At 42.4% G+C, this 26511-nt stretch overlaps 1 protein-coding gene across 1 annotated transcript in view; it reads right to left on the bottom strand.

The window, feature by feature from the left end:
- The window catches only part of STARD8 (StAR related lipid transfer domain containing 8), a 648599-nt gene extending 627850 nt beyond the window's left edge, over positions 1–20749 (bottom strand). Inside the window, exon 1 of the mRNA XM_069612521.1 lies at positions 20470–20749. Within this exon, the coding sequence (XP_069468622.1) occupies positions 20470–20514 (45 nt within the window). The 5' untranslated portion in view covers positions 20515–20749. The remainder of the gene's footprint in view (positions 1–20469) is intronic.
- Between the last annotated feature and the right edge of the window lie 5762 nt (positions 20750–26511).

Here is a 26511-nt window from a genome sequence, read left to right as displayed (position 1 = left end):
CCTCTAGGAGATTGGTAACCTTAGGAAACTTAAAATCAAAAACCCATTTCACTTCTGGGCTCCCAGAAGATCCATGATGATTCCATTATGGTGACGTACCCTTATATCGGTGTGAGACAGCCAATTATGTTTGCATCCGTCTAACAGTCAAAAACAAATAGATTGAAATAAGAGAATGGGGGGAATATAAAAATTAAACAAAAAGGGGGAAGGGAAATCCTCCCATTTATTAAATAAAAATAAAATCATATTCTCACGCTAAGACCATCGGCATCTAAGCACCACTCTAAGACATGGGTCAACCATTAATGTCAAGAGACATTTCCATTTCAATTTAACACAAGGAGCTTCATTAGGAGTTGGGTCCGGGTCCCTTCATTGAGGAATTACCGGGCCATTCCAATCTTGGAGGACCCGGTAAGTCCCCATTCCGAGAACCATTCCCCATTCCCATTAGAGCCCCCATAGGGCTCAATGGGAATGGGGAGGGAGCTAATAACGGTCCCGTTAATAACAGGCTCGTTATTAGCCTCCTGGTCCCCTAACGAGACCCGCAAAGAAGGTCTGATCCGACCAGATGTCCTGAGCGGAATGGGTTTACCGGCACTGGCACCATTACCGGCGCCATTAAACCCATTCCACCCACCTCATAATGAGGCCCAATTTCTTTATTTATTTGCATAGTGTAAACCGAATAGTTTGAAGTGGTGGAAAAGATACATTGGATTCAATGGAACACAACAATGGTAGTGCGGTAAAACAATCGTAAATAGAAGATTTAAATGTACACTACAATACCATATCATCTAGCCACCAAGACCTGCCTGCTCGCATTCCTACCCTCAACCTATCAGCCTAGAGAGGGAACACTACAAGCATTCAGCTGGAGGCAACAAAGACCACCCTGAAGCAGGCACCAGCCCCTAATAAACTCTACTTCAGATCCTACTTTCATTAAATACACATCTTTTTTTAAAATCTCTACTGACTGATGGACACACCTATCACGCACAAGAAAGGATTTGTGGAAAAAGAAATATACTAGAAGATGACATGGATCCATAGACCAACGATCGATTAGGAATGTTCATTAGGCCCGCCATTGCAGGAATGTCTCACCACAAGTGGCAGATTGGGATTGTGTGGCCTACCCTTTCCACCCATGCTTTTCCCATTTGAAATCACAAGCTCTTCTTGCACTGTGAAGCACTGAGTCTGCAAAGCACTAAATTTGCTTTTATACAATTAATGGCCCACTAAGGTTCCCTTCTTAAATCCTGTTGTTGGCTTTTGCTTAATTGAATTCGATCATTTAGCCGGACTCCCAGACATCTGGAAAATGAAAACACCAGAGAAAGGCATAAAGTGCCTTTAGAGTGGTTGAAAGGCTTGTCTAGTGAGCACTTATCAGGAACTGTTGAAAGCAACAGCCATCTTGCAAATTGTCCGTTGGTATTGATTTCGCAGCAAGGCCAGCGAATTGCATGGCCATGCCCCAGAATGCCAGCTACAGGAAGGTTGTGCAGTGTAATCATGTAAAGCTACCAGCAGATGAAAGTAGCTTTAGCATCCGAGTGCCTCGAAAGTGGTCGGCTCGTCATTTGCGAGATAGGTGGAAGAGGGGGTACTGTAGGTTATGTGATGCATGAGGTCATGTGCAACCGGTTCCATGCAGAAGAGTAGCCTTAAGGAAAATGTCTGCAACCTGTGGCTCTCTAGATGTTCAGATGGTCAAAACACCCATGATCCCTCACCATTGACTAGGATGACTGGTGCAGAATTGAGTTGTAGTCAGTGCTTTAAGTGGGCCGGGGCCTGCCGGGGCTGGGCCCTGGCAGTCTCCAAAAAGTGGGGCTGAGCTGGGGCCCTGCAGGGGCCCCCGGTCCCACCAAAACAATGGCATGATGCATTATCCCGTTGTGGCCGCAGCCGTGACCGGGAGTTGCGCCTGACATGAAGTCAGGCTAGCTGACAGAAGTGGCAGCCAACCACAGCGATGCTGTGCCTGGCTGCCACTTCCGTCAGTCATAGTAACGGCCTCTGGTGAACCCACGCGCGAGGGGTCACCAAAGGCAGTTACTGTCCCTTTGTTTCCACAGGTCGCCGAGGCGTATTTAACCCTCAGCGAACCTGGGGATTCCTCGACATTTTTCGAGGTTTATAAAAGATGACTTGAAAAGTACACAATTCAATCCATCTTTTATAAAGCTTTGCCGACGGACAATTTTGTCCGTAGTCAAAGCTTAATAAAAGATGGCTTGAATTGTGTACATTTCAAGCCATCTTTTATAAACTCCAAAATGTTTAAAAAGAGGCCCTGAAAACTACGCAAATCGTAAGGTATGCACACAAATATATATAAATATTATATATCTGTGTGCGTACCTTACTGTGGTTTGTGTACTTTGCAAGCCATCTTATCTAAACATAGAAATATGTTACATATTTCTATGTTTAGAAAAGATGGCTTGCATAGTACACAAACCATAGTAAGGTACGCATACAAATCTATAACATTTATATATATTTCTGTGCATAGCTTACGATTTGTGTACTTTTTAGGCCATGCCCCTCCCACAAGCCACACCCCCAAATTAGGGCACCCCCTCGATTTCTCGGACTGGCATATAAGGCAATAGGGCAATGACTGTACAAAAAACCCAAAATGCTAGTGTGGGCCAGTTTTTTGGGTCAAAGTGGGCCAGTTTGATGAATTACTCCACTATGCGGCTAGTAGTTTTCACCATTGTTGCTGAATAAATATCCTTTACATTGCACAATTTGAATCACATTTTATCACAAAACTCCCCCTTGGGTACTATTCAAACTGTCTGTCACAAAAGGAATCCATTGCCATTTGCATGTGAGCCACTTTTTCATTTGTGCCCGAGACAACTTTATGCCACAGTCTGACCTTGATCCCTGCCCTAGGGTGTCTGGTCAGAAAGGAGGTATAGCAAAGAAGATGATATGAAGAGAATGGGACAAGAGTCGAGGGTGTGTAGGGCAGGAGACTAGCTGTGTGACACGTACGCCGGTTGACTAGAAGTTATGTGAAGACAATGAGTGCCAATGGAGTAAACAGAGCACAAGACTCCAGATTGTTCTGCTCCCTATTGAGCGAGAAAGAAAGAGGACTTAGGAAAAGCTCCGGATCATGGTAGAAATATCAGGAGATTCTGTAAGTGGTTTCAATCCAGCACTCCAACTAAATCAATGCCTAGTATGGGATGCCCAATGGAAACCCTTATTTATATATTTTTATGTCAAAGTTCTTTTAATTTATTAATGAATTCTGGATGGTGTACCCTTATATAACGCCCCTCTCTTTGAATCCCCCCGGCCTCACTGAACCAAGAAATAGGTTTGTTTTGCAAATGAAAAGATTTATTTGAAGAATTGAACAATATATAGATTACACTTTTATGAATATGAATAATATCTGAATATCACACTTATGAATATGAACAATGATCAGCAATGGGTAATATTACAATATCAACAATCTCTTTAATCAATTAGGAGTAGGAATAGCAAGAATAATCTAGCAGAGAATACTTTGTATGGGTTCAAGAGATTGCAATGATAGGAAGAAATGCAACACAGAAATAAAACTTGATATGACTTAAATCAAAAGACAATATGATCACTCTTTCCCCTGTTACTACTCACTCCCCCCAACATGCAATATGAAGATATGGAATGAGGGCACACAGGTATCAGGAATAAGAATCAACAATGCAGTTCAATCCCACGTCAACACCCCCCGCCCCCGCAAGCAGAGAGAAACAGGGGTGATTTTAAACAGGTCAATTGCTTTTAAATGTGGTTTGAATTGAATGGGAAAAATGCTAAAATGATTTTAATTCACTAAAGGAGATTCAGAACTAGGGAGAGTTGCTTGGGATTGGTTCAGGTCAACACTAGCAATGATTATAGAATGATTAGCAGATGGAAAATGTAATTCAGAAGTTGAAAGCAAGAAATAGCTGTTTTACATGGAATTAAATTTAGCCAAAATGCGAAATCGCAGCAACTTTTCTGTGTGCGGGAAACGGGATTGCAGAAGAACTATAAGGAATTGGGTTTGTTTGAAATCTGAGGATGTTAGCTTCAAAATGACATTTGAATTGCGGTTCTAGGACGTACGGTTCAAAGGTTACAGAGGTTTTTGTGATGGTAGATTTTTCAGAAACCGAGTCAAGATTTCAAAAATGAAAGATGTGCTTTAAAGATTAGGAACCAAGATGGACTTATACTAAGGAGCTATGAAAGTACAAGATACCCAACGGGACAACCACCAGAACAGGGCGCCTTCCGCTCTGATTGCTGTGCGCCAGGACACTTGACTTTCTTCAGAAAATATCAGCGCACAGATGATTATCGCTACAATTATCATAGACTGTATAATGAGAAGAATTCAGGATAGACACAAGATTCTATAATGCAGTTCTTGATAGGTTGAAATGGATTGAATAGGATTACTTTAAACTAAGAGATGACCATGGACAGTTCTATACTAAATACTCACTCCTATGGCTTTGAAATGGAATGAGCCCGTCAAAGATCTGGTCAAGGGTTTGGACTTCACTCGCCACCGGACAGGTCTTAGGCACTGGGTTCTGCTCTCAGCAAGGCCCTCTGGTCTGCGCGGCATCTTGGAGTGGACCTGATGGGTTCTGGGTTATAACTCTGCTGGACTGGTCGGGATCTTTGGTTCTATCATGGATTCTTGGCCAGAAGCAAAACAGCTCAGCCAGGCTGTTGAATTAATTTTGTGGTACCCCTTTGAAGTTTAGGGGTTAAAATCAGGTTTGAAAGATGTTTAAAGGCCTGCTGGAAAGGGTTCAGCTTTTTGGATTAGGCCTCTGCTTCAGGGTTCTAGGGTCTGGTTCTAGAGTCTGGATCTGGAGTCTGGATCTGGAGTCTGGATCTAGAGTCTAGTTCTGGAGTCTGGATCTGGAGTCTGGTTCTGGAGTCTGGTGCTGGAGTCTGGTGCTGGAGTCTGGTGCTGGAGTCTGGTTCTGGAGTCTGGATCTTCCTGCAGGGTGCTTCACCAAGGGATCAGTTGATAAGTGAGAAAGTCTGTCTGTGGGTCCTCAACAGTCCCTATTTATCCATTTTCCAAAGTGGGTGGAGAGGCTGATTCTCTATGCCCAACCCTCTAAGGATCTGATAGGTCAGAGAATTCCCTGTCCCCTGATTTGAGAAAGGAATTGTGTGTCATCATGTGTCAGAGTGATGCTGCCATTTACAATCTAGAGAAGAACCTTCCCTTCGATTTTACTTAGAAAATCTATTTTTCCCAAAAAACATATTTCCAATATGCACAACTCGTTATTACATATACACATCACAGATTAATTAAGGTACATCTCTGTTCAAGTCCCATGTTCCTACGAGTTTCAGTTCACAAATGATAGTCTTTTCGCGCTTTTGGTTGGTTACACATTTTCGGATCTGCACAATTTTTTACATATACATGCACATACCATCTGGTCATACTTCTGTAAATGTTCATGTTCCTAGCACAATTACAATAGCCACAATATTAAAAATGTTTGTGATTCAGTCTCAGAACATCGCACAGATTCCAGATAAGTTTTAAACTGTGAGCAAATTTTTCATTTTAATAATCCCTAAATTTCATATTTTTGTCAGTTCGGTACAATATTTTAGAAGTATTTTCCTTAAACATATATTTACTCCAATTTCAAATCCACATTTTCAGTCTGGCCCACCTCCAAGGTCTTGGCTGAGTCAGAGAGTCACATGGCCTTCTTCCTGCCAGGGCAGTTTCTATTGACGCCCCAAATTAGCATTTCCATTCAGCTCAAGGGAGCCCTTTGTCTGCACTCAGAGCAACAGGCCAGGGTGCTCCTCCCAGTTCCTTTTCACACCAGCCTGCCAGTTTCTTAGCAAAGCACAGGAGAACAGATTCCTTTGTTTAGGGAGGAGGTGTGGAATGTGTTTGAAGCCCAGTGTGGAACACTTTAACTTACACATGACAGGTTTTAAATCACCAGATTCTGACAGAGGTGAGTAACGGTACTACACCCATTTTTGACAGATTTCTTCCAGCTCAACCATCTCCAACAGTGGACTTTGTTCAGATAATATATACATCTGCTGACATTATATTTATGTGGATTCTTGAAGTAGGATGATGTTCACCACCCAAGAAGGAGGTTGGATCTTTTTGGGTGGTTTGTGAGCCATGATTTTTGCAAATTTGACAGCAGGGGAAAAACTGATTTTTCAAACAGCTCTATGTTTCTTTTGCAATAATTTTGCTCTGTGGGCAGACAAATGATGGGTTTTGGCAGTGGTCTCCTATGTTACCACTGACATAGGCAAAAGTGAATGGCGGCCTATTCTTCAGATTTTTACTGCGCACTTTCTGTGGATTTGTAGCGAGCAGCATGCTTTCCGGCGGCCATTGTGATGTTTCTGCTGCAAGCAATGCACAGTAATGTTGCAGGGCCTGGAATAGTGGGTTGAAACATCCCCCAATTCCAGAACCAGAGCATCTAGACAAAAGCATCTTGATTGACAAGGAATTTAGGCAGGACCATCTAAACAGAAGTACAGATGAACGTATCTGAATTAGAGACAGAAAGAAGGAGGTCCGGCTGGTGCTGGGGAAATAGACAATCTGTGGGGGTGTCACAACAATACTAAACCCAGACCATGAAGTAAGAGACACAACTCAATCCCCTGCATTCAGTGTCTTAATCATTCAGAAACATAGCGCCATCACATCTTAGAAGGTTGCGCAGTAACGCACACACAACTATAACGGGACATCCCACTAGCACCTGCAGCACCTGACTACAAGATATGAGAGTTCAAGAGCGCTACTAAGGACAATGCACACTACTATTATCAAAGAATCATACATGCCTGCTAATATGGCTAAAAGACATTATTCCCTATGTAACCTGTGTAAATTGTTTTTTGCAAATAATGAAAACCTTACCTATAAGGTTCGATCTATGTCAAATTTACTCTGTACCCACAACATTGATATTTCCACTACAGTGTAGGCAGAGTACCACACCGGGCCCACACAGTCTCACTGTGTTGTCATAAAACCACGGAATCTACTCCCAGAGATGTTACCAGGTGCCTACTGCTGGAATACATCACAGATTGCTACTGACTCACAATTCGCCTTTGCAGCTCTGTGTGGTGTCTCTTTGCATTTTGGGGCATGAACATTTGTTGTCTCATTTTGAATGCAGGCCTTGGCACGCCAGAGTGCAAAGAAACAACAAATACTAGCAAAGCCAATGGGTTTCACCTGTCATATGCTGAGCACACTTTACATGCACATGTGCAGATGCTTCCCATATATGCAATATTCAGCTGGAAAAGGCCAATAATATGCTGCATAAATCATCCCCATGTATAAAGGAAAAAATATGTGTAGTCAGGCACGATGTGCGTGTTAAGGAGCAACAACAGGCCTCGAGCCAAAATCTGCACCAGACCACAGTATGCACCCAGAACTATTAACTTGTGAATAGACAGTTGCATTGCTCTGATGGACATTACTCACAATTAGCTGGTAAGATTGCTCAGTGGGTTAAACGAGTGTTGCAGTGATCTGTGTTTGATCCTCCGGTCGCAGGTTCAAATCCTGGCAGGGCCAACTCTGCCTTTCATCCTTCTGAGGTCAATAAATGAGTACCAATTTGGTTTGGGTAATGATAGTGATGTAAATGATAGTTATGTCCTATGTAACGCACTTTAGAGCTCCAACCTTTCTCCTTGACTTTTTAACAACTATCTTTCACTGCTTGTACACCACATTTCCACCTTCTCCACAAACTTCCAGTGTTATGCAGATGACGCACAACTCTTCTTCAAACTTCCCTCTGATCTGCTTCTCACTTCATCTATCATTCCTGACTGTCTATCTGCCATCTGTTCCTGGTGTACTTCCAATGATCTCTGCCTAAATGCCAGCAAGACTGAGATCCTTCCTATCGGGACTACTGCCCCCTCTTTCTCTCCTTCACTCTGGCCATCTACTATGAGGTCTCCCCACTCTCCTTCATCTGAAGCCAGAAACCTTGGAATTATCTTTGACTCCTCTCTCTCTCCTTCATCCCTCAAATTCAGGACCTTGCCAAGAAGTCCCACTTTCAACTCCACCTCCTCAAAGGAATTCTTCCTCTTCTCACTTTTCGCCAAAGCTCAATGTCTCTAGAGCTCTGATACTGTAATAGCCTTTTCCTCAATCTACCCTCTTGCTCTCCACAGCCCCTCCAGCTAATCCAGAATAGGGCAGCAAGACATAACCTTGGCCTCAAGCCCAGGGACTGCATCTCTCCAGAGCTAAAATCTCTCCACTGGTTCTTGGTTGCTGCAAGAATCAAATAAAAATCCCTCTGCATCAATCAACAAGGCTGTCTGAGACTGGGGACCATGCTATCTGCAACTTGCTCTCACTAAATACTCTCCCTGCAGATGATTACGTTCCTCCGGCACCAACTCTCTGCGTGTTAAATGCTTTGCTAAACAGCAAGCTGGTGGAAGACCTCTTTCCTCAGCAGGGTCCCTCCTATAGAACAGCCTCCCCTTCCTCTTCGTCTTGAGCCGGATCTCCTCAAATTCCGTAAGCTCCTCAAGACTTTCCTTTTCACCTCCGCCTTCACGCACTCCCTTCTCTGCAAAACCTCACAGCTGCTGAGATTGGTAACCAGGGTCCTGTAAGGAACTCATGGTGGCAACAGTAAAGACAGACAAAAGGGCAAGGATAGTTCCCCCTTCATCATCCCTCCAGGTCTCACCACCTTTCTCCTCCGTTTGAACTGCAGGTGCGATGTAGCCATTTCCTCATGCGTTCTGTCTTGCTCAAAGTGTGCTCTCGTGCTCTGCCTTTTATCCCTGTGTGGAAGGGAAAGGGCTGTCAGGTGTGCGTAGTTCTGGTCAATTGCCTCACTCTGCCTGACCCTTGTGTTGGGATATGTCAGGTAAATGGCTCTGGTTTAGTCCATTGTCTTACATGGTGTAGGAAAGTGTTTGTGTTGCAAAAGGGGGGGGAGTAGAGTTTCTAAGTATCCTACGGGGTAGGATGGGGAAAGGGGTTAGAATTAAGGGGGTACCACGTCTCACCCGTCGTCGTCCCACTTCCACTCCCCAAAGACACCCCATCCAGGTGATCCTCCCCCACTGGTACACCCCCTGTTGACCGTGTCCTGGCTACCTGGATGACAGATCCTTGGGGACTAGTGGGTGAGACAACTTCAGGTTTCTCACAGCCTTTATGTTTCCACCTGGGTCCTGGCCTCCCACACCCAATCGCCTACAGCCTCTGCCCCTCCCAGCACTTTGCCTTGGCACCCACTGGCCTGTGCCACCACTTACCTATTCATTGGTGGTATACCATTCCACCTAAGCACTTAAAGCTGCTTAATCCCCAGCACTTCCCACTTGATACACCTAGCACTTACCCCCTTGTCCCCCACACCTTCTCTCTCTGTACTTGTACATTCTGAATGGTCACAAGGCCTAGTAGGTCTGCCTCTATTTTACAGTGTTATATCTAATTTTACTCCCATGTTCCATCCATGTTGCCCTGTATGCGCTTTGAAACACAATTTACTTGATGTATAATCACCTTACAAATGCACAATAAAATAAATAAAGCGCTATTTAAAAAACACATTATGAAAACTAATTATTATAGTCCCACAGGCTGCTGAGATTATGAGCAACTGTGATAAAGAGTAATCAAGGAGTAGCATATTTTAATACATCTGACATCTGCTAACAACTTTGAAAATGGAATTTGCAGTACAATGTGTAAACAACTTGAAACACGAGGGGTACGTTCACAGACCATTAGGACCAGCAAGGACGGCACAGGCGCATGATTAGATTTACTCTAACTCTAGGCGTGCATACTATCCTGCAACCCAACTTCACCTGGAACAAAGTTAGGTAGCATTTATTCATTTTATTTATTTATTTGTATTTTTGTAATGCGCCACATGCCCATGGGCTTCCGTGCGCACATAGAGGACACACAGTAGTCAGGCAGCGGAGGGAGTGCTCAGGGGAGGCAAGAGGATACTAAGTTCAGCCTGGGTTGAGGTTCAAGGAGGATGTTTTTGTTTTCTTCTTGAATAGTGCCAAATTGTCAGCCAGGCATGTATGCCCAGGGAGTGAGTTCTATTGTAGTTGAGCCTGGATATCAAATGAAGTCCCTTCAAAGCACACCAGCTTGAGTCCAGGCTGAAGAAATGTGGGGTACACGCAGGAGTGGAGCTGTCTTCCTCCTACATGGGATTTCACTCAAACGATTGGATATGCGTTTGAGTAGCCACCCTGATGGGCTGAATGAATGGGTGGAATGGTTTATTCCAAGGAACAATGTGTTATTCACAAATCTTTACTGGAGGTTTCATAATTCTGAGCTCGCGCCTTCCCAGACACTTTTTTTCATATACGGCCTGCCACCATACACCATTTCGTACTTGCACCTAAACTTCACGGCTAGTACTTCAAGATGATACTGTAGATTGATTTTCACTGCCTCTAGTTCCATGTTTGCCACATAGACAATTAGAAGACGGCAACCCGTCAAGATTAGGCTGGTGACCACGCCGACTCCAGTACCACGCATGCGTTCAATCACTTTACTTTGGCGGTTGCCACATCAAGGTAAAACAACTACTAAAGCAAGGTTATCCAACTCCAGGCCTCGCGGACCGGAAACATGTCAATTTTTCAGGATATCCCGAATTAATATTCATGTGCTAAATTTGCATACATGGATTCTAAATGTATGCGCAACCTTTCTCATGAATATTAATAATGGATATCCTGAAAACCCATCAGGACTCCGGCCCTCAAGGCCTGGAGCTGGACAACCCTATACTAGAGCTTAGTTCTCAGCCCCACTTTTTCAGACCCACTGGTGCTGATCCGACCGACAGTGAGTTTCACCATTTCTTCTCCCCAGTGGTGCAATGAAAATGTCTGCATGCTCTGTCCACACTCTAACAGACTTATATCCCGCTGCCAATTCTCACACCATGGGCAAACGTCCTGGCTGATACACCTACCTGATTTGACTATAAGCCAGAGACCCTCTGTGAGCCTAAGCCATTAACACTCTCTACTCCCCACATCTGTTTGATTAACAAGTGCAGCGCTGCCTTCCATCATTGAGTTGAATTGCCTGCCACTCCTATGTGTGGCCAGTGGGGGCGTGCTTGCACTTGATCTGGAACTCCCCTTGAAGCTGGTTTACCTGTCCCACTTCCGGCTAGAAAGCTCACATTTTTATTTTGGGGCCGTCGCCATTTTGTATGTGAGCAACTGCAGAGCTTTTTTCTCAGGAAATACACTGTCATATAAGTAAATTCACTACAACACCTGAAGAAACTCACTTTTTAAATCTGCTTTTCAAGTCTTCTGTTCTCATGAATCACTCCATTTTACCACAGCAACCCCCAGAGTACGAAACAAATCAGACATATTTTAGGGACACAACATTTCACACTTTAAGGTCCTTTTTCTCAAGCTAGAACTGATCGAAACCTGATAGTAATACTTTCAAACTTTGACATTGGCCTGTTTCCCAGTCACTAACATTGACTTGAATTTAAAAACCAGGGCTCGAGCGCCACTTTGGAAATGTATGACTCATTTGCTAATCATCCATGTGGCTGTGATGCGTGTTATCTCTGTATGCATGACATTGACATGACAGGACAATGTTAAGCAATGAAACGGCCGATCTATTTATTGCATCTCAGAGCAGGTATACGACCCAGCAAAGTCAACTTCCAACACTTCTGTGGTCCATTCGCGAGACACACATCAAGATCAAAAGTCAAGCAAGTTACTTAAGACATAATGGGGGTCATTACAACCCTGCCGGTCCGGTAACAACGGTGCCGGTAGGCTTACTGGCACCGTTGTTACCGGACCGGTAGAGTACAAGTTTGCGGGCCGGGTGCCTTTCCCCCACCAAGACTGACCTGGCGGGCGAGACGGCACCCACCGCAGACTTTGACGGTAGCACCGGCACCATTATTAACGGTGCCGGTGCTACCGTCCTCCCATTCCCATTGAGTCCAGTGGGACTCGAAAGGGGAGTCCCTTTTTCCAGCCACCGGGAAATAACACGACTCCTGTGGCAGCTGTGCCGTTTTTACCGGCATGGCTACCGCCGTGGTCGTAATTATTGACTTTCAGCAACAGAGCACTCTTCAATATACCACAATGGCTACATTTGAATGAAAGTATGAGCGGACCAATGGCATGTCTGATTGTGACGTGAGGAACCAATGCCTGCATGCCGTCAGTGTGGAGAGAGTGGGGGCAGGACCAGGGCACTGGCACGGATGTATCCATCCCTGAATCTAATCCTGCCTACTTTAGGCTCCTGGCATTTCTTTGTGGCTGTACTGGGTCTGTTTATTCCAGTCCATCTGGGTGGCAAATGTGTATGAACACTTAAGACCGGTTGAGAGCATTTCCTGATGGACGTTTGTGCCTTTGTGCCTGGTCACCAGTTCTCTGATCATGTGTTGGTATTTAATCCTGTCACCTCTGTGGGCAAGCAGAAGGTCAAAGGGGACAGACAAGTAGGCGGCCGTTTCAATTGGCCAAGTACCAACGAGAAACGGGAAGCACCATGAGGGCTAGATTTGGTGATGTGTGGCACGCCAAGAGACCACACACAAGTGCTCACCCATGCACTGGAGTAACTTTGCTGAAAATGTTTGGGGAGACATGACATCTAAAGAAAAGGTGGCCCAGCCAAATGAATGGGGTCAAAATGGTGTCCCATGAAAGTTGGGGGGGACAAACACCCGTGTCCCCCCCCTAAAATTACGCCCATGCACCCATTTCAGGTTTCTTTGGGTGCAAAGATGAGTAACTGCCCGAAGCAGAGACTAAATTTATCTGGGGGCAGCAGATGTGCGTGGTGGGGTGGAAGTAGCGATCAAAATGAGTGGGAATGGTCGTGAGCGGTGTTCCACTACTTTTATTTTTTTCTGCTTACCATTCTTCTACTTTTTATGACCATATTCATCTGTCCGTGGGCAAGTGTAAATTTGTAATGGGAGCCTTAATTACTAGTCACTTAGACTATTGCAATGCCCCGGCCGCAACACCTTGTTACTAGTTGCACTATGCGTCCATCTACCCACACCCCTGCCCAGGCCACTGTTACAATACTTTTTTCTGTACACTTCTACTACTGAGTGGAAGGAGTTTGCTGGAAACGGTCTGTAGATGGGGAGGCACCACATGGGTAGCTTGTGGGGAATGGCATGGTGCAAACGATGCAGGAGGGTGGAGGTTGCGAGTAAGGGGTATAGTGATGTAGAGGAGCCAGTGGGGTGAGTTGGGCTCTTCCCTGTCAAGTATAAAGACTCTTCATTTGAGCTACACCATATGTCGGCCACAGCTGGTGGTGAGGAGTTGCCCATTCATTTTGCCAATGCCGGCCGGTGCACGCGGTGGATTACTTTTTCGCCAATCAGACGCAATGGCGACCTTGATTTATGTAACAAGAGACATACCTCCACTTGTTGCAACACAGGTGTCGCTAAACACTGGACAAAACCTAAAGGTGACGGATGTATTACTAACCCTGGACTTAATATTCTGGGAGAAATCGACAAAATGGCAATGCCTTATCTGAGTACTTTTGACCTCATCATCTAGTCTGTTTACACCATGCTCACAATAGTCCATTTATGTATTTAAATAGTGGTTGTGGTTATTCGTGAAACACACTGGGTCCAATTTGATGAACCTCGGAAAACACCAGAGGCTATATCATAGAAACTTTGCGAAAGTGCAAAAAAAAATTTCAACGCATTTTAGCACATCGCTCTAGTGCTACAACTAGGGCACACATTGCCCTGCTACAGAAAGGCATGGAAATAATATGTGCATTTGATTTGAGTAATTCTTGCCATAGTGTTTATTACATGTGCACAGATTCTGTAATAAATACCCAAGAGACTGGGTCTGCACTATGCTGTAATATTAACTTCACAAAAATGGAGAACACGGAAAATAGAGCGCCAATAATAATGATTACGAAAATGAAGACTACTGACAATAAAGTGGCAACAACAATGTTCACAAAAACGGATAACACTGACAATAAATTGGCAACAATAATGATCACAAAAATGGAGAACAATGAAAATAAATTGGCAGCAATAACGAAAAAAATGGAGAACACTGAAAGTAAAGTGGCAACAATAATGCTCACTGAAAACAATGCTACAAAGGAAGAAATCAAAAGTAAGCCAACACTAATATTTTATTTAAACATCTAAGTTAAAGGAAAACGCCTCTGACCAGGAGTCATATGGATGGGAGCAGGGGACGAGCTTTAATTTCTAAAACCATACATCTCAGATACATCTCAGACTGAAATAGGGAAGTGTAAAAGAAGGCGAGCTGAGGACAAGCGCGCGAGCTCGGCCCACCCCTCAAACTACTTAATCAATATCCACCCAATATAACATTTGAAATCGAAACACATATGTGTACAGATTTCTTTTGTTTAGGAAAAGAAGTCAAATAACAATGTTATTTTACCTTTCGACATGGAGTACCAACCGTGCAGTGGGATAGTAATATGCACTGTTATTTCAGTGCTTCCATACTTGCGGGCTTGTAGCGGAATAGGAAACTAGATCTATTATTCAAAATGTCTATTTTTTTGTTAACTTTCTATGTAAATGGGCTATTTCTACCTCTTTGTTTTTACTTGGCTCATTGCAAGGAGGGGACCTGCAGCACAAACACTTACATGTTGTTGGATCCCCCCCCCCCCCAAACAATATTTGAAAAAGGTAGTGCACAAGCAAAGTGGGAACATAGGTGAAACATATGCCTTGCTTTTGCTCTTCATTTTTTGTGAAATAATGTAAGTACTTCCTGCCATGAATGCATGGCAGACAGTGTTTTCAATGGATTCCTACGTCCGCTTCCTGTTCGCCACTGGGGTCTGTGACCTTTTGATTTGATTTGATTTATACTACGCAACCATTGACCCTTAGGCATAAGGGCGCCCACAAACGAAACAAATGCAGAATCAATTAGCCAGGTACTATGCATAAGCAATATAACAAGTAAAGCAAGTTCATGATACATAGAGGCAAAGGAATAAACAAACTATTATATCAGACATAACATTGTACAAAATATTATGAGAGAATCAAGCATCCTCAAGGCATAAAAACTAGAACGCAAACTATTATATAAAAACATGATATAGGTCAGCTAAATGAAACAGGCCAGTTCAGGATGATTTTCAATTTGGTATGTAAAGAGGAATGCCTCAGATAGCGATAGCCGGTCCGATAGCACAGCGAGTAGAGCGTTGACATCCCGGCAGGGCCAAACTCGGTATCTAGTAAAAATGTCATTAAAAAAAATTCGAATGCAAAAATGTTGAAAAAATAAATGCAAAAAAAAATGTGAATGTGTTTTTTTTTATTTATATGTTTTTTTGGGTTTAGGTAATAAAAATACATAGTACATTTTTTTTTAAAAACAGGGGGTTTAAACAAATAAAAAAAATACATATATACTATAAACCGCCAAACTCAGCCTTTCATCCTTCCAAGGTCGATAAATGAGCACCACACACCGTGGGTAATAATAAGCAGCGCTCAGATACCTGAGGGTTCGTAGCGCTATATATATGCTAAATTATTATTATTATTATTCAGGAACCGAGGTAAGCTACTAGAGCCGCATCCCACCACTATACAGTTGGCGTTATCCAGCTACACCAGTTATCGATCTGTGTTCTGCGGAGAACCCTCAGGTCTTGACGTCTAACACAGTTGAGTGCCTCCCTAGATTCAGACTCTCCCGGCTTATCCACATTGGTGATAATAACGTTTCCGGGATCCAGACCAAAGTTCCTTAAGATGGGGTCCATAATTGTCGCCATCGTTGATTTCTTATGTCGCAGATCTTCAGGGTGGTTAGGAAACGGCAGGGTGACAGGCACGGAAGGAGACATAATACCTTCCGTTGGAGCTTTGATTTCAGGGCAAGGTACGGGGTCAACTACCTTCGCCTGCAGGGGCAAACCCAAGTAAGGAGACTCAATTGGGTCTGTTTGACTTCCCTGATGTGATCTATTTTTAACAAAGCGGGTTTGATCACCAGGTGTTTTTGACTAAAACTCCCATCAGCCCCAGCCAGCATAATCAATGGTGAGGGCTCATGGAACATGAGGTCCAAAACAACTACAGCCTCATTTTTAATGAGGCCGCGTGGTAAATCAGGACGTAAAACAAGAAGCCGTGCTTTTACGCCTTAATTTAATCTTCTGCCCCATTTTCCAGCAGCAACAACACTTATATAAGATCTAAGGTCCATTCCTCTCTGTCTTCTCAGCGTTTTCCATTTCACGCCTGCGTGACATTTTCAAGCAGGCGTGAAACTAATGGATTCTTTAGGAATCTGCTTTGGTTTAGCACCTGCTGATGACCAGGTGGATTCCACAGGAATCCATTAATAGCTGCCACCTGCAATGTGTAATTTGCAGGCGCAATTTGTTCCCTCATAAGACAGAGAGGAAAACTAAGGAGTACATAGGAATGTGCCCTGTTTTACTCTTTAGTGTGCCACTCTGTCTTACATGTAGGGGACCCGAAGCACATAAGTGCCAACGTTGGTGGTCCTGAGTGTGCTAGTCACATTTTTTTTCAATGACCTTGCCTGAGAACCTCAGGTTGTTGACCTCTGTGTAGCCAGTGCTGATAACAGGCAGACTGCATAGGAATCCATTGGGGGTCATTACGAGTTTGGAGGCAACCATGGCGCTATTAGCGCCATGGCTGCCTCCAAACCCTTACCGACTCTGCCCTGGTGAATGGAGCTATTACCGCCCCATTCCAAGGTTGGCGGGGGCGGTAATTCCCCATTCACCAAGGCCCTTCCCCATTCCCATTTCAGACCCATAGGGCTCAATGGGAATGGGGAAGTCGCTAAAAACGGTACCGCAAATTGCGGTACCATTATTAGCACCAAAGTCCCTTTGCGGGTCCCGTCCTTAACGCCTGGTAAAACCAGGCGTTAAGGGAGGACCCACAAAGGGAACTCGTAATAGGGCGGTAAGGGATTACCGGTACCGGTGCCCTTACCAGTACCAGTAATCCCTTACCGCCCGGGTCGTAATGAGGCCCATTGACTTTACACCAGCACGAAAAGCTCTTGACGGCGGAAAGCTTGAAGGTGAAGGGGTAATGGTCAGCAGCAAGGTTAATCCTACATCGGGTCCCTACTCCAACTCATAATGGTAGCAGAATCCCCCAGAGTGTTAAAGTAAGGTGTACACATAGATTACACCAGGGTCTTAAACCTTACTTCGAGGCTTACAAAATGATCCCTTAGTCTCCATTGTAAATCCAGGTTGTTCTGACTAGGGGTACAACTCTATATAACCCAGTACTGCCACCAGGAATCTGAATCTTTGACAGCTCATATATTGCCTTCTACCAGGGGTGCTCAACCTACTAAGTTTATTTTCCAGAAAGTGATAGCAAGTCAATTAAATGATTTAGGAAAACCGATCTATTAGATAATTAACGTGATATCAACAAATTCAATCTACTTCCATCATCAGCAACCACCAAAAATATGCATTCCATAATGACTCTTGTCTGATGACGTGGGACAATATGGTGACATCATAGACAGTAAGATAGCTCAGTGGGTTGAGTGCTCGCTGCTGCGATCTGAGCGTGATCTGCAGGTCGCAGGTTCGAATCTCGGCGAGACCAACTCAGCCTTTCATCCTTCCGAGGTTGATAAATGAGTACCAATTTCGGTTGGGTGATATTGTATGTAAATGTGTGCTCTGTAAAGCGCTTTGGATTAAGGTGCTATATAAATAACACATCATTATCATTCATTATATCGCCCCTTTAAAGCTTTTCTAAGAAGGACCAGTGTGTGTATACATATCACTCGCTACAAAGCTTCAAGTGTAACAAGCAGTTTCCACCTGGCCCGCTGTCACCATAATCACTCTCACCCACTCTTGGCGCTTCAGCACACAGTGCTTGGCCTGCTGGGACTTGTAGTTTCGCTTTCCCCACTATAAACAGAGACCTAGACGTCCCAGCATAGAAAATGCTGCTGGATGAAAAGGCAGCGCAGGCTGGTGGGGCACCTCTGGAGTTGTGGCCAGTTGGCAGCAATGATAAGGGGGGACAAATCAGCTTGCTGTTGATGGTACATGCTAGATGGGGTTAAAGGCATGCCAACACAAAGACTGAACCAACACATACATAACAAACTAACAATGGTGAAGATCACTGAACCAGGTTCGTGACTATTTGCAAATGTATTTTTTTTTTTTTTTTTTTTTTATTACAACCGGTTACAAATAGAGATTGAGCTAGTTGGCTTATTCTGTTTTTGGACATTGGACAATATACGTCCAAATGAAAGAATACACGGGCATTTCTATAAGTGAAATAAAAATATCAGTAATACCCAAAAGCTAGAAGGGGTATTTTTTTTTTTATTTATGCATTTGGTTACAAAAAAAATACACATCTTTAGCACAGTTAATAAAAGGACATGCAGACAAAACCGAATGGAAAACCCGGATAAAACAGAGTAAAATACTTGACATTAAGTGCAGACTTATAGATAATTTTACGAAACATTTAATAGGACATTTGATAACTTTTCTTTTGATTTTTTTTCTATATACTTCTGATATTATGTGTAAAGTTTTATACTGAAACACAATAAATAAATAAATAAAATACAGACTTAAATATTTAAATTGCATGTTTTTCAAGTCCGTGCACAAAGAAGTTCATTAATAATTGATAATCATGCAAGTTAATATATTGATACTAAAATTGATACAAAAAATTCTAATCAAATTCTTGATAATACTAAAAAACGTCAAAATACTAAAGTAGTGCAAGATGGCGAATAGCTTCTCGCTTCTCTCCAAACAAGATATGCAGCCGCAGAGATGACAAATGCCTGAGCCCCAAATATGCGACTCCAGAACTGGTCAGTTTCCATTGCATCAACAATAGCGACAAAGTGGTGGCACGCCTTCCATTCGGGGCACATGGTGAGGACATGACGTGCAGATTCTACTGTTAGACTACAAAGACAAGTCCTACCCTTATGAGGCACATTGACCCATGGTCTACCTGTATGTTCGAGAGTGGGGGTGGGGGGGTGGGGCGGCTATTAAATCCCAAATAGGTGATGAATATTTGCAAGGAGCACCATTTGGTAAGATAAGAACGAGTATAATGACAGTAAAAACCCTTTCTTTTGTTTTGTTTTTTTTGGCTAGAGTGTCAGTGTTTGTGATAATATCCAAGTCCCTGGTTTTGTTCTTCAATATCACAGATGGATCAGGGGCCTCGACCAGATCCTGTAGCACAACAAAGCTACAATTGTGCCCATTAATCGGTCCAATCTGCAATCAAATGGAATGGTCCTTATAGCATGTCCAACCACACACAGGCCAGTAACTGGATCCAGTAGAAACCATGTTTCAGGTGGTCCATTCTCTTAGCGCTAGGTGGATAGCTCAGGTGTTAAGCACTGGGCTCAGACTCTTCAGCCAGAAATGTATATGTTCGAACCCTGAAGCTTGGCCAACTCAACCCACTCCCCTGTCATTGAAGATACATTGAGTGCCATTAGATTGGACAATAGAAACACCTGTTATTATAGCGCTTAGAAGTGGAATGCATATGGTATGAAGCGATGCACAAGAGAACACGTTATCATCGTTAACAATTGGAACCATTCAACTGGCATTTCCACCCTGGAGAGGAGAAGGGGGTCTAATGATACGTTCTGCCCAGTAGGAAGAACTGATAGCCCAGGAGAGGGCATGGGCAGGAGTGATTTCAAAGAGGCAGCTGCAAGCAGAACGATGAGTGAATACACACTTTCTAATTTTACAATGGGCCGAATGGATTATCATTTAAGCGAAGAAAAATGCCCTCAAGACATTGGCCATTACTTTATGACCATTTCATGTAATCTGCCTATCAAAACGCCAATGAGAAAAACACGTGGCCTGATCCAGAACCACCTCAAGGTTAACGAGTGTGGAGGAGTGATGGAGTGGCTAACTTGTCTACGTAAATTCAGGAGACTAGGGGATCTAATCACGGCTCCGTAACTTCATCTGTATTGTGTGATCCTGGGCAAATCACTTTTTTTTCTCATTGAGCTTCGGTTCTTTTATTTGTCAAAATGAGGAGAGATGGAAACAGCAGTATCAAACAAACGAAACATATACATTTAACATACAGCCCAGCGCGCTTTCCGTGCACATGCTGTGCGAGTGCACAAGGCAGCAACCGCGCTCGCTGGTGGATCCCAGCTGTTGACTAGAGCAGGCGGTCGATTTCCCACATGCCCTGGAGCCGGGTATCAGAAAAGAGAGTCTGGGAGTCTTACCTTTGCCCGTGAGAAGCAGGACCAGATGAAATCCAGAAGCGGCATGATGAGGTGAGGGGCAGCTCCCCCTGGGGGGTAGACGCCTGTCAGTAAGGAGGAGACCCTCCCTCAGCCGGGTGGATCTCCCTCCCCGCCTGCACCATGCTGTCACAGCTGGACTGCCGAGTCCAGGCAGAGGAGCAGGATGGACGGAAGGAGGGAGGGAGGGAGAGAGAGAGAGGGAGGGAAGAGCAGGCAATTCAAATTCTGCACCGTTATTCGGTTGGCGAATTCCCCAAACATTACGCGAGTTAAAGCCGCAGAGCCCTTTCCTTCCTGTGCATTTAAAGGCGCTGCACTGGCTGTAGAGGGAGAACGAAAGCAGCGAGAGACAGTGGGGGCAGCGGGGGTGGGAGGGCATGAGAGGAAGGGAGAGGAGACCGACACGTGCAGACAGAGGGAAAGAGACTGTTACGCAGACGGCAAGAGCCAAGCAGTCAGAGGGAATGAGGCTGGGGTGGGGAGAGATACGTGCAAAGAGCAACAGAGGGGAAAGAAAGCAAAGGGAAGAGGGAAGTAGACCCAGAGACAGAGACACGTCGACGTTAACGTTCTTCTATTCGCCACCAGTTTGCATTACAAGGCAATACCGAGACAGCAGGTTTGTAAAGTGGAAAATAATTTAGCTACATGCTTATTAAATTCAAGTGTGACATTGACAATTTGAAGGAGACCCTGCAATGAATAAACACATATCTGAACACCTGCCAGGCTGAACCCCCCACTATTGACACCCCTTTTATCCAGTCACTCCTGGTCGGATTGCCCTTCCTACGTTTTCGTGGATGGGAGAAGGTTTCATGCTTTCTTCTCTCTGCACCCACGTTAACTCTCAGGATTGTGGTCTCTCTCTGGTCGAAACTATGGCTAGGCACTCCCCACGAGTTTTTGGGGGATTTTTTTTATTGTGCCATAGCCGATCATTCGGCTTTTCACAAACAAACTACAACTTCTTTTAAAAGAGAGAAAGTTAAAAGCTTTTCATTTACATTTCATTTGCTTCCGATTTCCAAATATCGACACTTTAGCACAATGGTGCGCTTCTGCAAGAGTGCCTGCCGAGTGCTGTTCAGCTGAGGGACGCTGGTAAGTATCATTCAAACGCTGTTCCTCGAATTACAGAAAACTACAATTTCCGAGATTCCTGCATCTTCTGAAAGTGAATGCTGGCTACGCCCATTGACAACAGTAACCTACAAATTGACGTGCGTGCGCTTTTGCGCGCGCTGCTGCAAGAGTGCTTGTCGAGTGCTGTTCGGCTGTTTAGCTGGACAGCGGATAGTGCTCGTCAGGCTCTTCTCTTGACGTATAGTGAGACGCTTTCCACTCAAACTGATTCATGCAATTCAGCTAATCTGGTGTATGTTTACAAACATGCCTTTGAATACGAGAGAAAATGGAACCGCAACGGAAACTACGCCCTTCGACGTCTCCTGCATCCCCCAGGTTGGAAAAAAAGACCAAAAGCAAATCGGAAAAATGGGTCGTTCTGTTTCTATAACGACTGACATCAGACAAGTCTGGTCCTTCAATCAACATGGCAATGAACTTGCTTTCAAAAAACCTTTAAATGAGGTTAACATGCAACAAGCCTCAAATGACACCTAAAATCAACCTTAAGTCAACCTGTGTCAGTTCCTAACAACTTTGAATGCGCCATCACGGACAAAGAATGACTCATTTATAATTCGCAGATTGAAACGCGGCGGACAACGGAATTTATAAAAAATCAACTCCCAGTCAAACCAACAATATGCAATACTAAAATGGCTCTTTGTGGCGCAAATATAGCTTTTCAAAATATCCCTCTGTATTCTGCAATAATAAGAAATAGTTCCATGGAAGCGACAAAAACGGTGAAGTTGGTAACTAATAGCACTGCTGTTAATGTAATACCAGTCACAAGCTCTGACCTAAACACCTCAAGCTTTGTTCATCTTGAACTGGAAGGAAACAACTTGAATACGACCTGTAATCTCTCACCCTCGCATCTCAACGTAGAAGACCCAGCGTCATGACCGGAACAACCTAATCATGAGATGCAAAAGTCAACTATGAGTTTGAAAAATTACCTTTACTATTCGACAATCCAAATGTAACCTTCAACAGTAGCCCCGCACACTCTGAATGCACCTTGCTAACCCAGTGGTTAGACCCTCATTTGGGCTAAGGCCATCTATGAATCTATGGTATGAAATACATTTAATGGCTATGAACAAAGCGTTACTTAAGTTTAACAAAACTGTTTGAAAACCTACATAAAAAATCATCTGAACAACAAATGATTACCCAAATAATATGTTCAAGATTGGAACCAGTAGAACTCTTATCACTCAAACAAACTGCATTAGAGAAATGGATGAGCAACCAACTAAAACTTTGCCAAGATCTGTCAAAGAAATGTGATCAAATGCTATCTTTAGTGTCTAATATCGCTCCTCTGTCTCTCCGACCTAAAAACAGTGAGAACGCAACTGCGATTGATATAGAACCTATTACCTTGGAAGAGGTAAGCATGGTCGAATCCACTGCTTGTGAGGAATTTAGTGAAATTTGTATAATACAATTATCACAAAAACCATCAGAATCCAATGAAATTGAAGAAAACAACGTTGCTAAAACTGATACGCTTTATGATGTATTTGCATGTTCCAAAGGGAAAAAAGCTAAAGCTGATCCTCCCCCGAGCCTTATACAAGCGAGCCAAAACAAGAATAAAAACCAAAAAAGAAATAAAAAAATCAAAGAAATCTAAAGAAAAAGAGTATGAGCTCATACACAAATAGTTTTGTAAATAAAATAAGCACATTGGATGATACAAAGGAGATATTAGCATCCAGTTGCAATGACAACACACTATATCAAGATATAATAAAAAACCAAACTACCACCTCTCCCGTAAATGAAGAACTAATGACTTTATCAATATATTCAACAAATAGAACCCTTGAAATATCTGAAAATGAGAGAGAATTCACTAGCGATGATGATGAATATGAAAGATCTAGTCCGAAAAAAAAAGAAATACTGGAAAACTGGAACATTTAAATGAGATAGCCGATCAAAAGAGTGTCCTAGCACATGAACAAAGAAAGCCAAAAGGAAAGGACACACAAATATATGAAAAAACGAAACCTAAGAACTTGACAATTGATTCAAATAACAGAAATCTACAGAATCAAGGAATAGGCGCTAATAGACACGATTCACAAGAATTGAATACCGTGAATGTAAAATCCAGAAAGCCTAACATTCAAATTGAATGCAATGGAAACAAACATGAAAAATTAAACAGGGCTGATATCTTCACAATAACTATTATAGATAGAGTCAGAAATGACCCATATCCAAATTGAACCACCATATTGACAGGCTTCTGGGCTACAGAGGAATTAAGACGAATTGAAGCACGAGAGATGGGTGCAATATATTTAAAAAATAATAGAATAATGGATACAGCAATTTTGACAATCCCCTCTCTAATTGTAAAAGAAAAAATATGGAAGTACAAAGATGCTATGACTGCACTTGGGTTCGAGATATGGGCCAAAGGATCGTACACCACCACACATAGTAGAGACAAAACCATCAGCCCAATATGGAGAGAGAGGATAATGAGAGAGATAGAGCACAACACCTGTGAATACATAATGAAGGCTTGAAAAGGAAAGCTCCAAAGAGAAGTCTACTTAGCTCCAAACAAAGACAGACCATCCACGTCAAAGTGGTCATGGCACCAAAGAGCCATTAAGAAAACAAATCATGATTGTGAGCATAGAGCCAAATAAAAACAAATAATTTTAAAGCAATTATATGGAACACAAGAGGATTCACCCATTTACTGGAAACAAATCCGGAATGTCCTCTTGAAAATTAGAATTTGCTATTGCTACACGAAACATGGATTACATTGCAGCCTGTAATCCAAATTATGAAATATGCTGGAACCCGGCAATAAAGTAAAGTAAAGAAAGACCAATGATGGGTCTAATAGGGGCCGTGCACCTTGACTCTGGAGGTACAATAACCCAGTGGTTAACACCTCATCCCTGTATACAAGTTGTCAAAATAGAATTCGAGCACAAAAATCATCCATTAACCAACCATGTTGTTGTTCTAAATCTATATTGGAACACCTCACTAATCCCAGATGCTACTTTTATAAAGCACATAACAGAAATATTAGATATTATCCAAAATTAACTGATACAATATACAATATTAATTGCTGGTGATCTAAACACAAATTGTTTGGCAACAAAATTGCAATTTATTACCGCCTAAAGGGAAAATCTGGATGAAATTAATGAAAGAGAGAAATATTATCCTTAATGGAACCATCTCTGGATTATCAAGTTTAAAAGCTGCATGTAAAAGAAAAGAAACCAATTCCATAATACAATTAACAATTACCAATTTACCAATGTACCAATTTGGGTGGGGTGATATTGTATGTAAATATGTGCTCTGTATAGCGCTTTGGGTAAAGTCACTATATAAATAACACATCTTTACCATAATCAAATATTATGCATTTATATCTGCTCAAAACCTAAATGAAATTCATTCATTCAATATAATAGACTCTTCAAAAAGCGATCTTAATATGCTTGAAATAATTTGGAATTCTATGCCTACAACTGAAAGACCAATGAATGCTGGAAATATAACCTTAAATAACGACTGAAACAGATTGAAATGGACTACTACGAAGATAGATCAATTATTGTCAAAGGTTATACAAGAAAATGCGCATCTAACAAATGAATTGAATCCAACTGATATAGTACCATATAATAATTTCTTAGCGCTCTTTCATGACCAAATTCGGCCCAACAAGCGATCTGATTTCATTCATAAACACATAGCTGATCCAAAAATCAAAATACTAAAATCACAAATGAAACAGAAACTCAGAAAAATATTACACATGCCATACGAAATACGATTAAAAAAATTGAAAATAAATAAAGTCGAAGTACAAAAATCAAACAAAACAAATATTAACAAAACAGAAACAATAAAATTATGAAAACACGTTGAAAGCACTATTTTTGAAATCAAGTGCTAGAATATGGCAATTATTAAAGAATACAAATAAGAATGGAAACAAATAGATACTTTTAAATGCAATAAGCAAAATGAATTGGATAGTGCATTACAACAATTTGTTTCAAAATGCAAATAAGTTACATGAACAGACAACATAGATAATTAGCTTGAATTAAAAATAGATCGACTTAATGTTCGAATAGAAATAATGAAATTAAGCACGTTGCGAGCACCTGGGCCTAATGGGATTTCAAATAGAGTAATAAAAGAGCATTCTGAAAAATGTCCAGAAGTACTCTACAACATAAATCAGTCAATATTGAAAAACTGACTTATACCACCAATATGGAAAGAGTCAATTCTTATTCCCATATTAAAAAAAGGAGACAGGAACAACCCAGCAAATTATAGGCCGATAGTGCTCCTTGACACAATGGGAACATTTTTGCTAGATTCATCTTAAGAGAACTAAAAAAAGGCTCACAATATCGAAGCAGCTGGATAAATACCAATCTGGATTTATAATGGGCACTGGAACTAGCGCCAACCTAATAATGATGTCCATATTAAAGAAACAAGTAATAAAAGTGTGCATTCCTCTTTATATTGCATTTATTGATAGCTTTTGATTCTGTATGTAGAGATAATCTATGGCACAAATTATGAAAAGATGAATGTCCAAATTATATATTAAATACTATTATACAATTCTACTTTGGTACTAGCATCAGAATCAAACTAGATGAAAAGGGGCACTTGTCAAAACCTATATTTACTAACCTCGGATTGAAACAAGGCTGCATACTTGCAGCTACTCTTATAAAAAAATGTAAAAGTGGCATGGATCTAGAAAATTGTAACTAATTTCCTCCAAAGATTAGAAAACACACAGTATCTTACTTTACGCTGTTGATCTGATATTAGTTGATCAGACCCCTATTGGATCACAGC

This window comes from Ambystoma mexicanum, chromosome 5p, assembly GCF_040938575.1.
Source record: "Ambystoma mexicanum isolate Mex_15411 chromosome 5p, UKY_AmexF1_1, whole genome shotgun sequence".
In the NCBI taxonomy this organism is placed as follows: Eukaryota; Metazoa; Chordata; class Amphibia; order Caudata; family Ambystomatidae; genus Ambystoma; species Ambystoma mexicanum.
The sequence above is the reverse complement of the archived record's forward strand: the minus strand, read 5'-3'. Positions and strand labels throughout refer to the sequence as shown.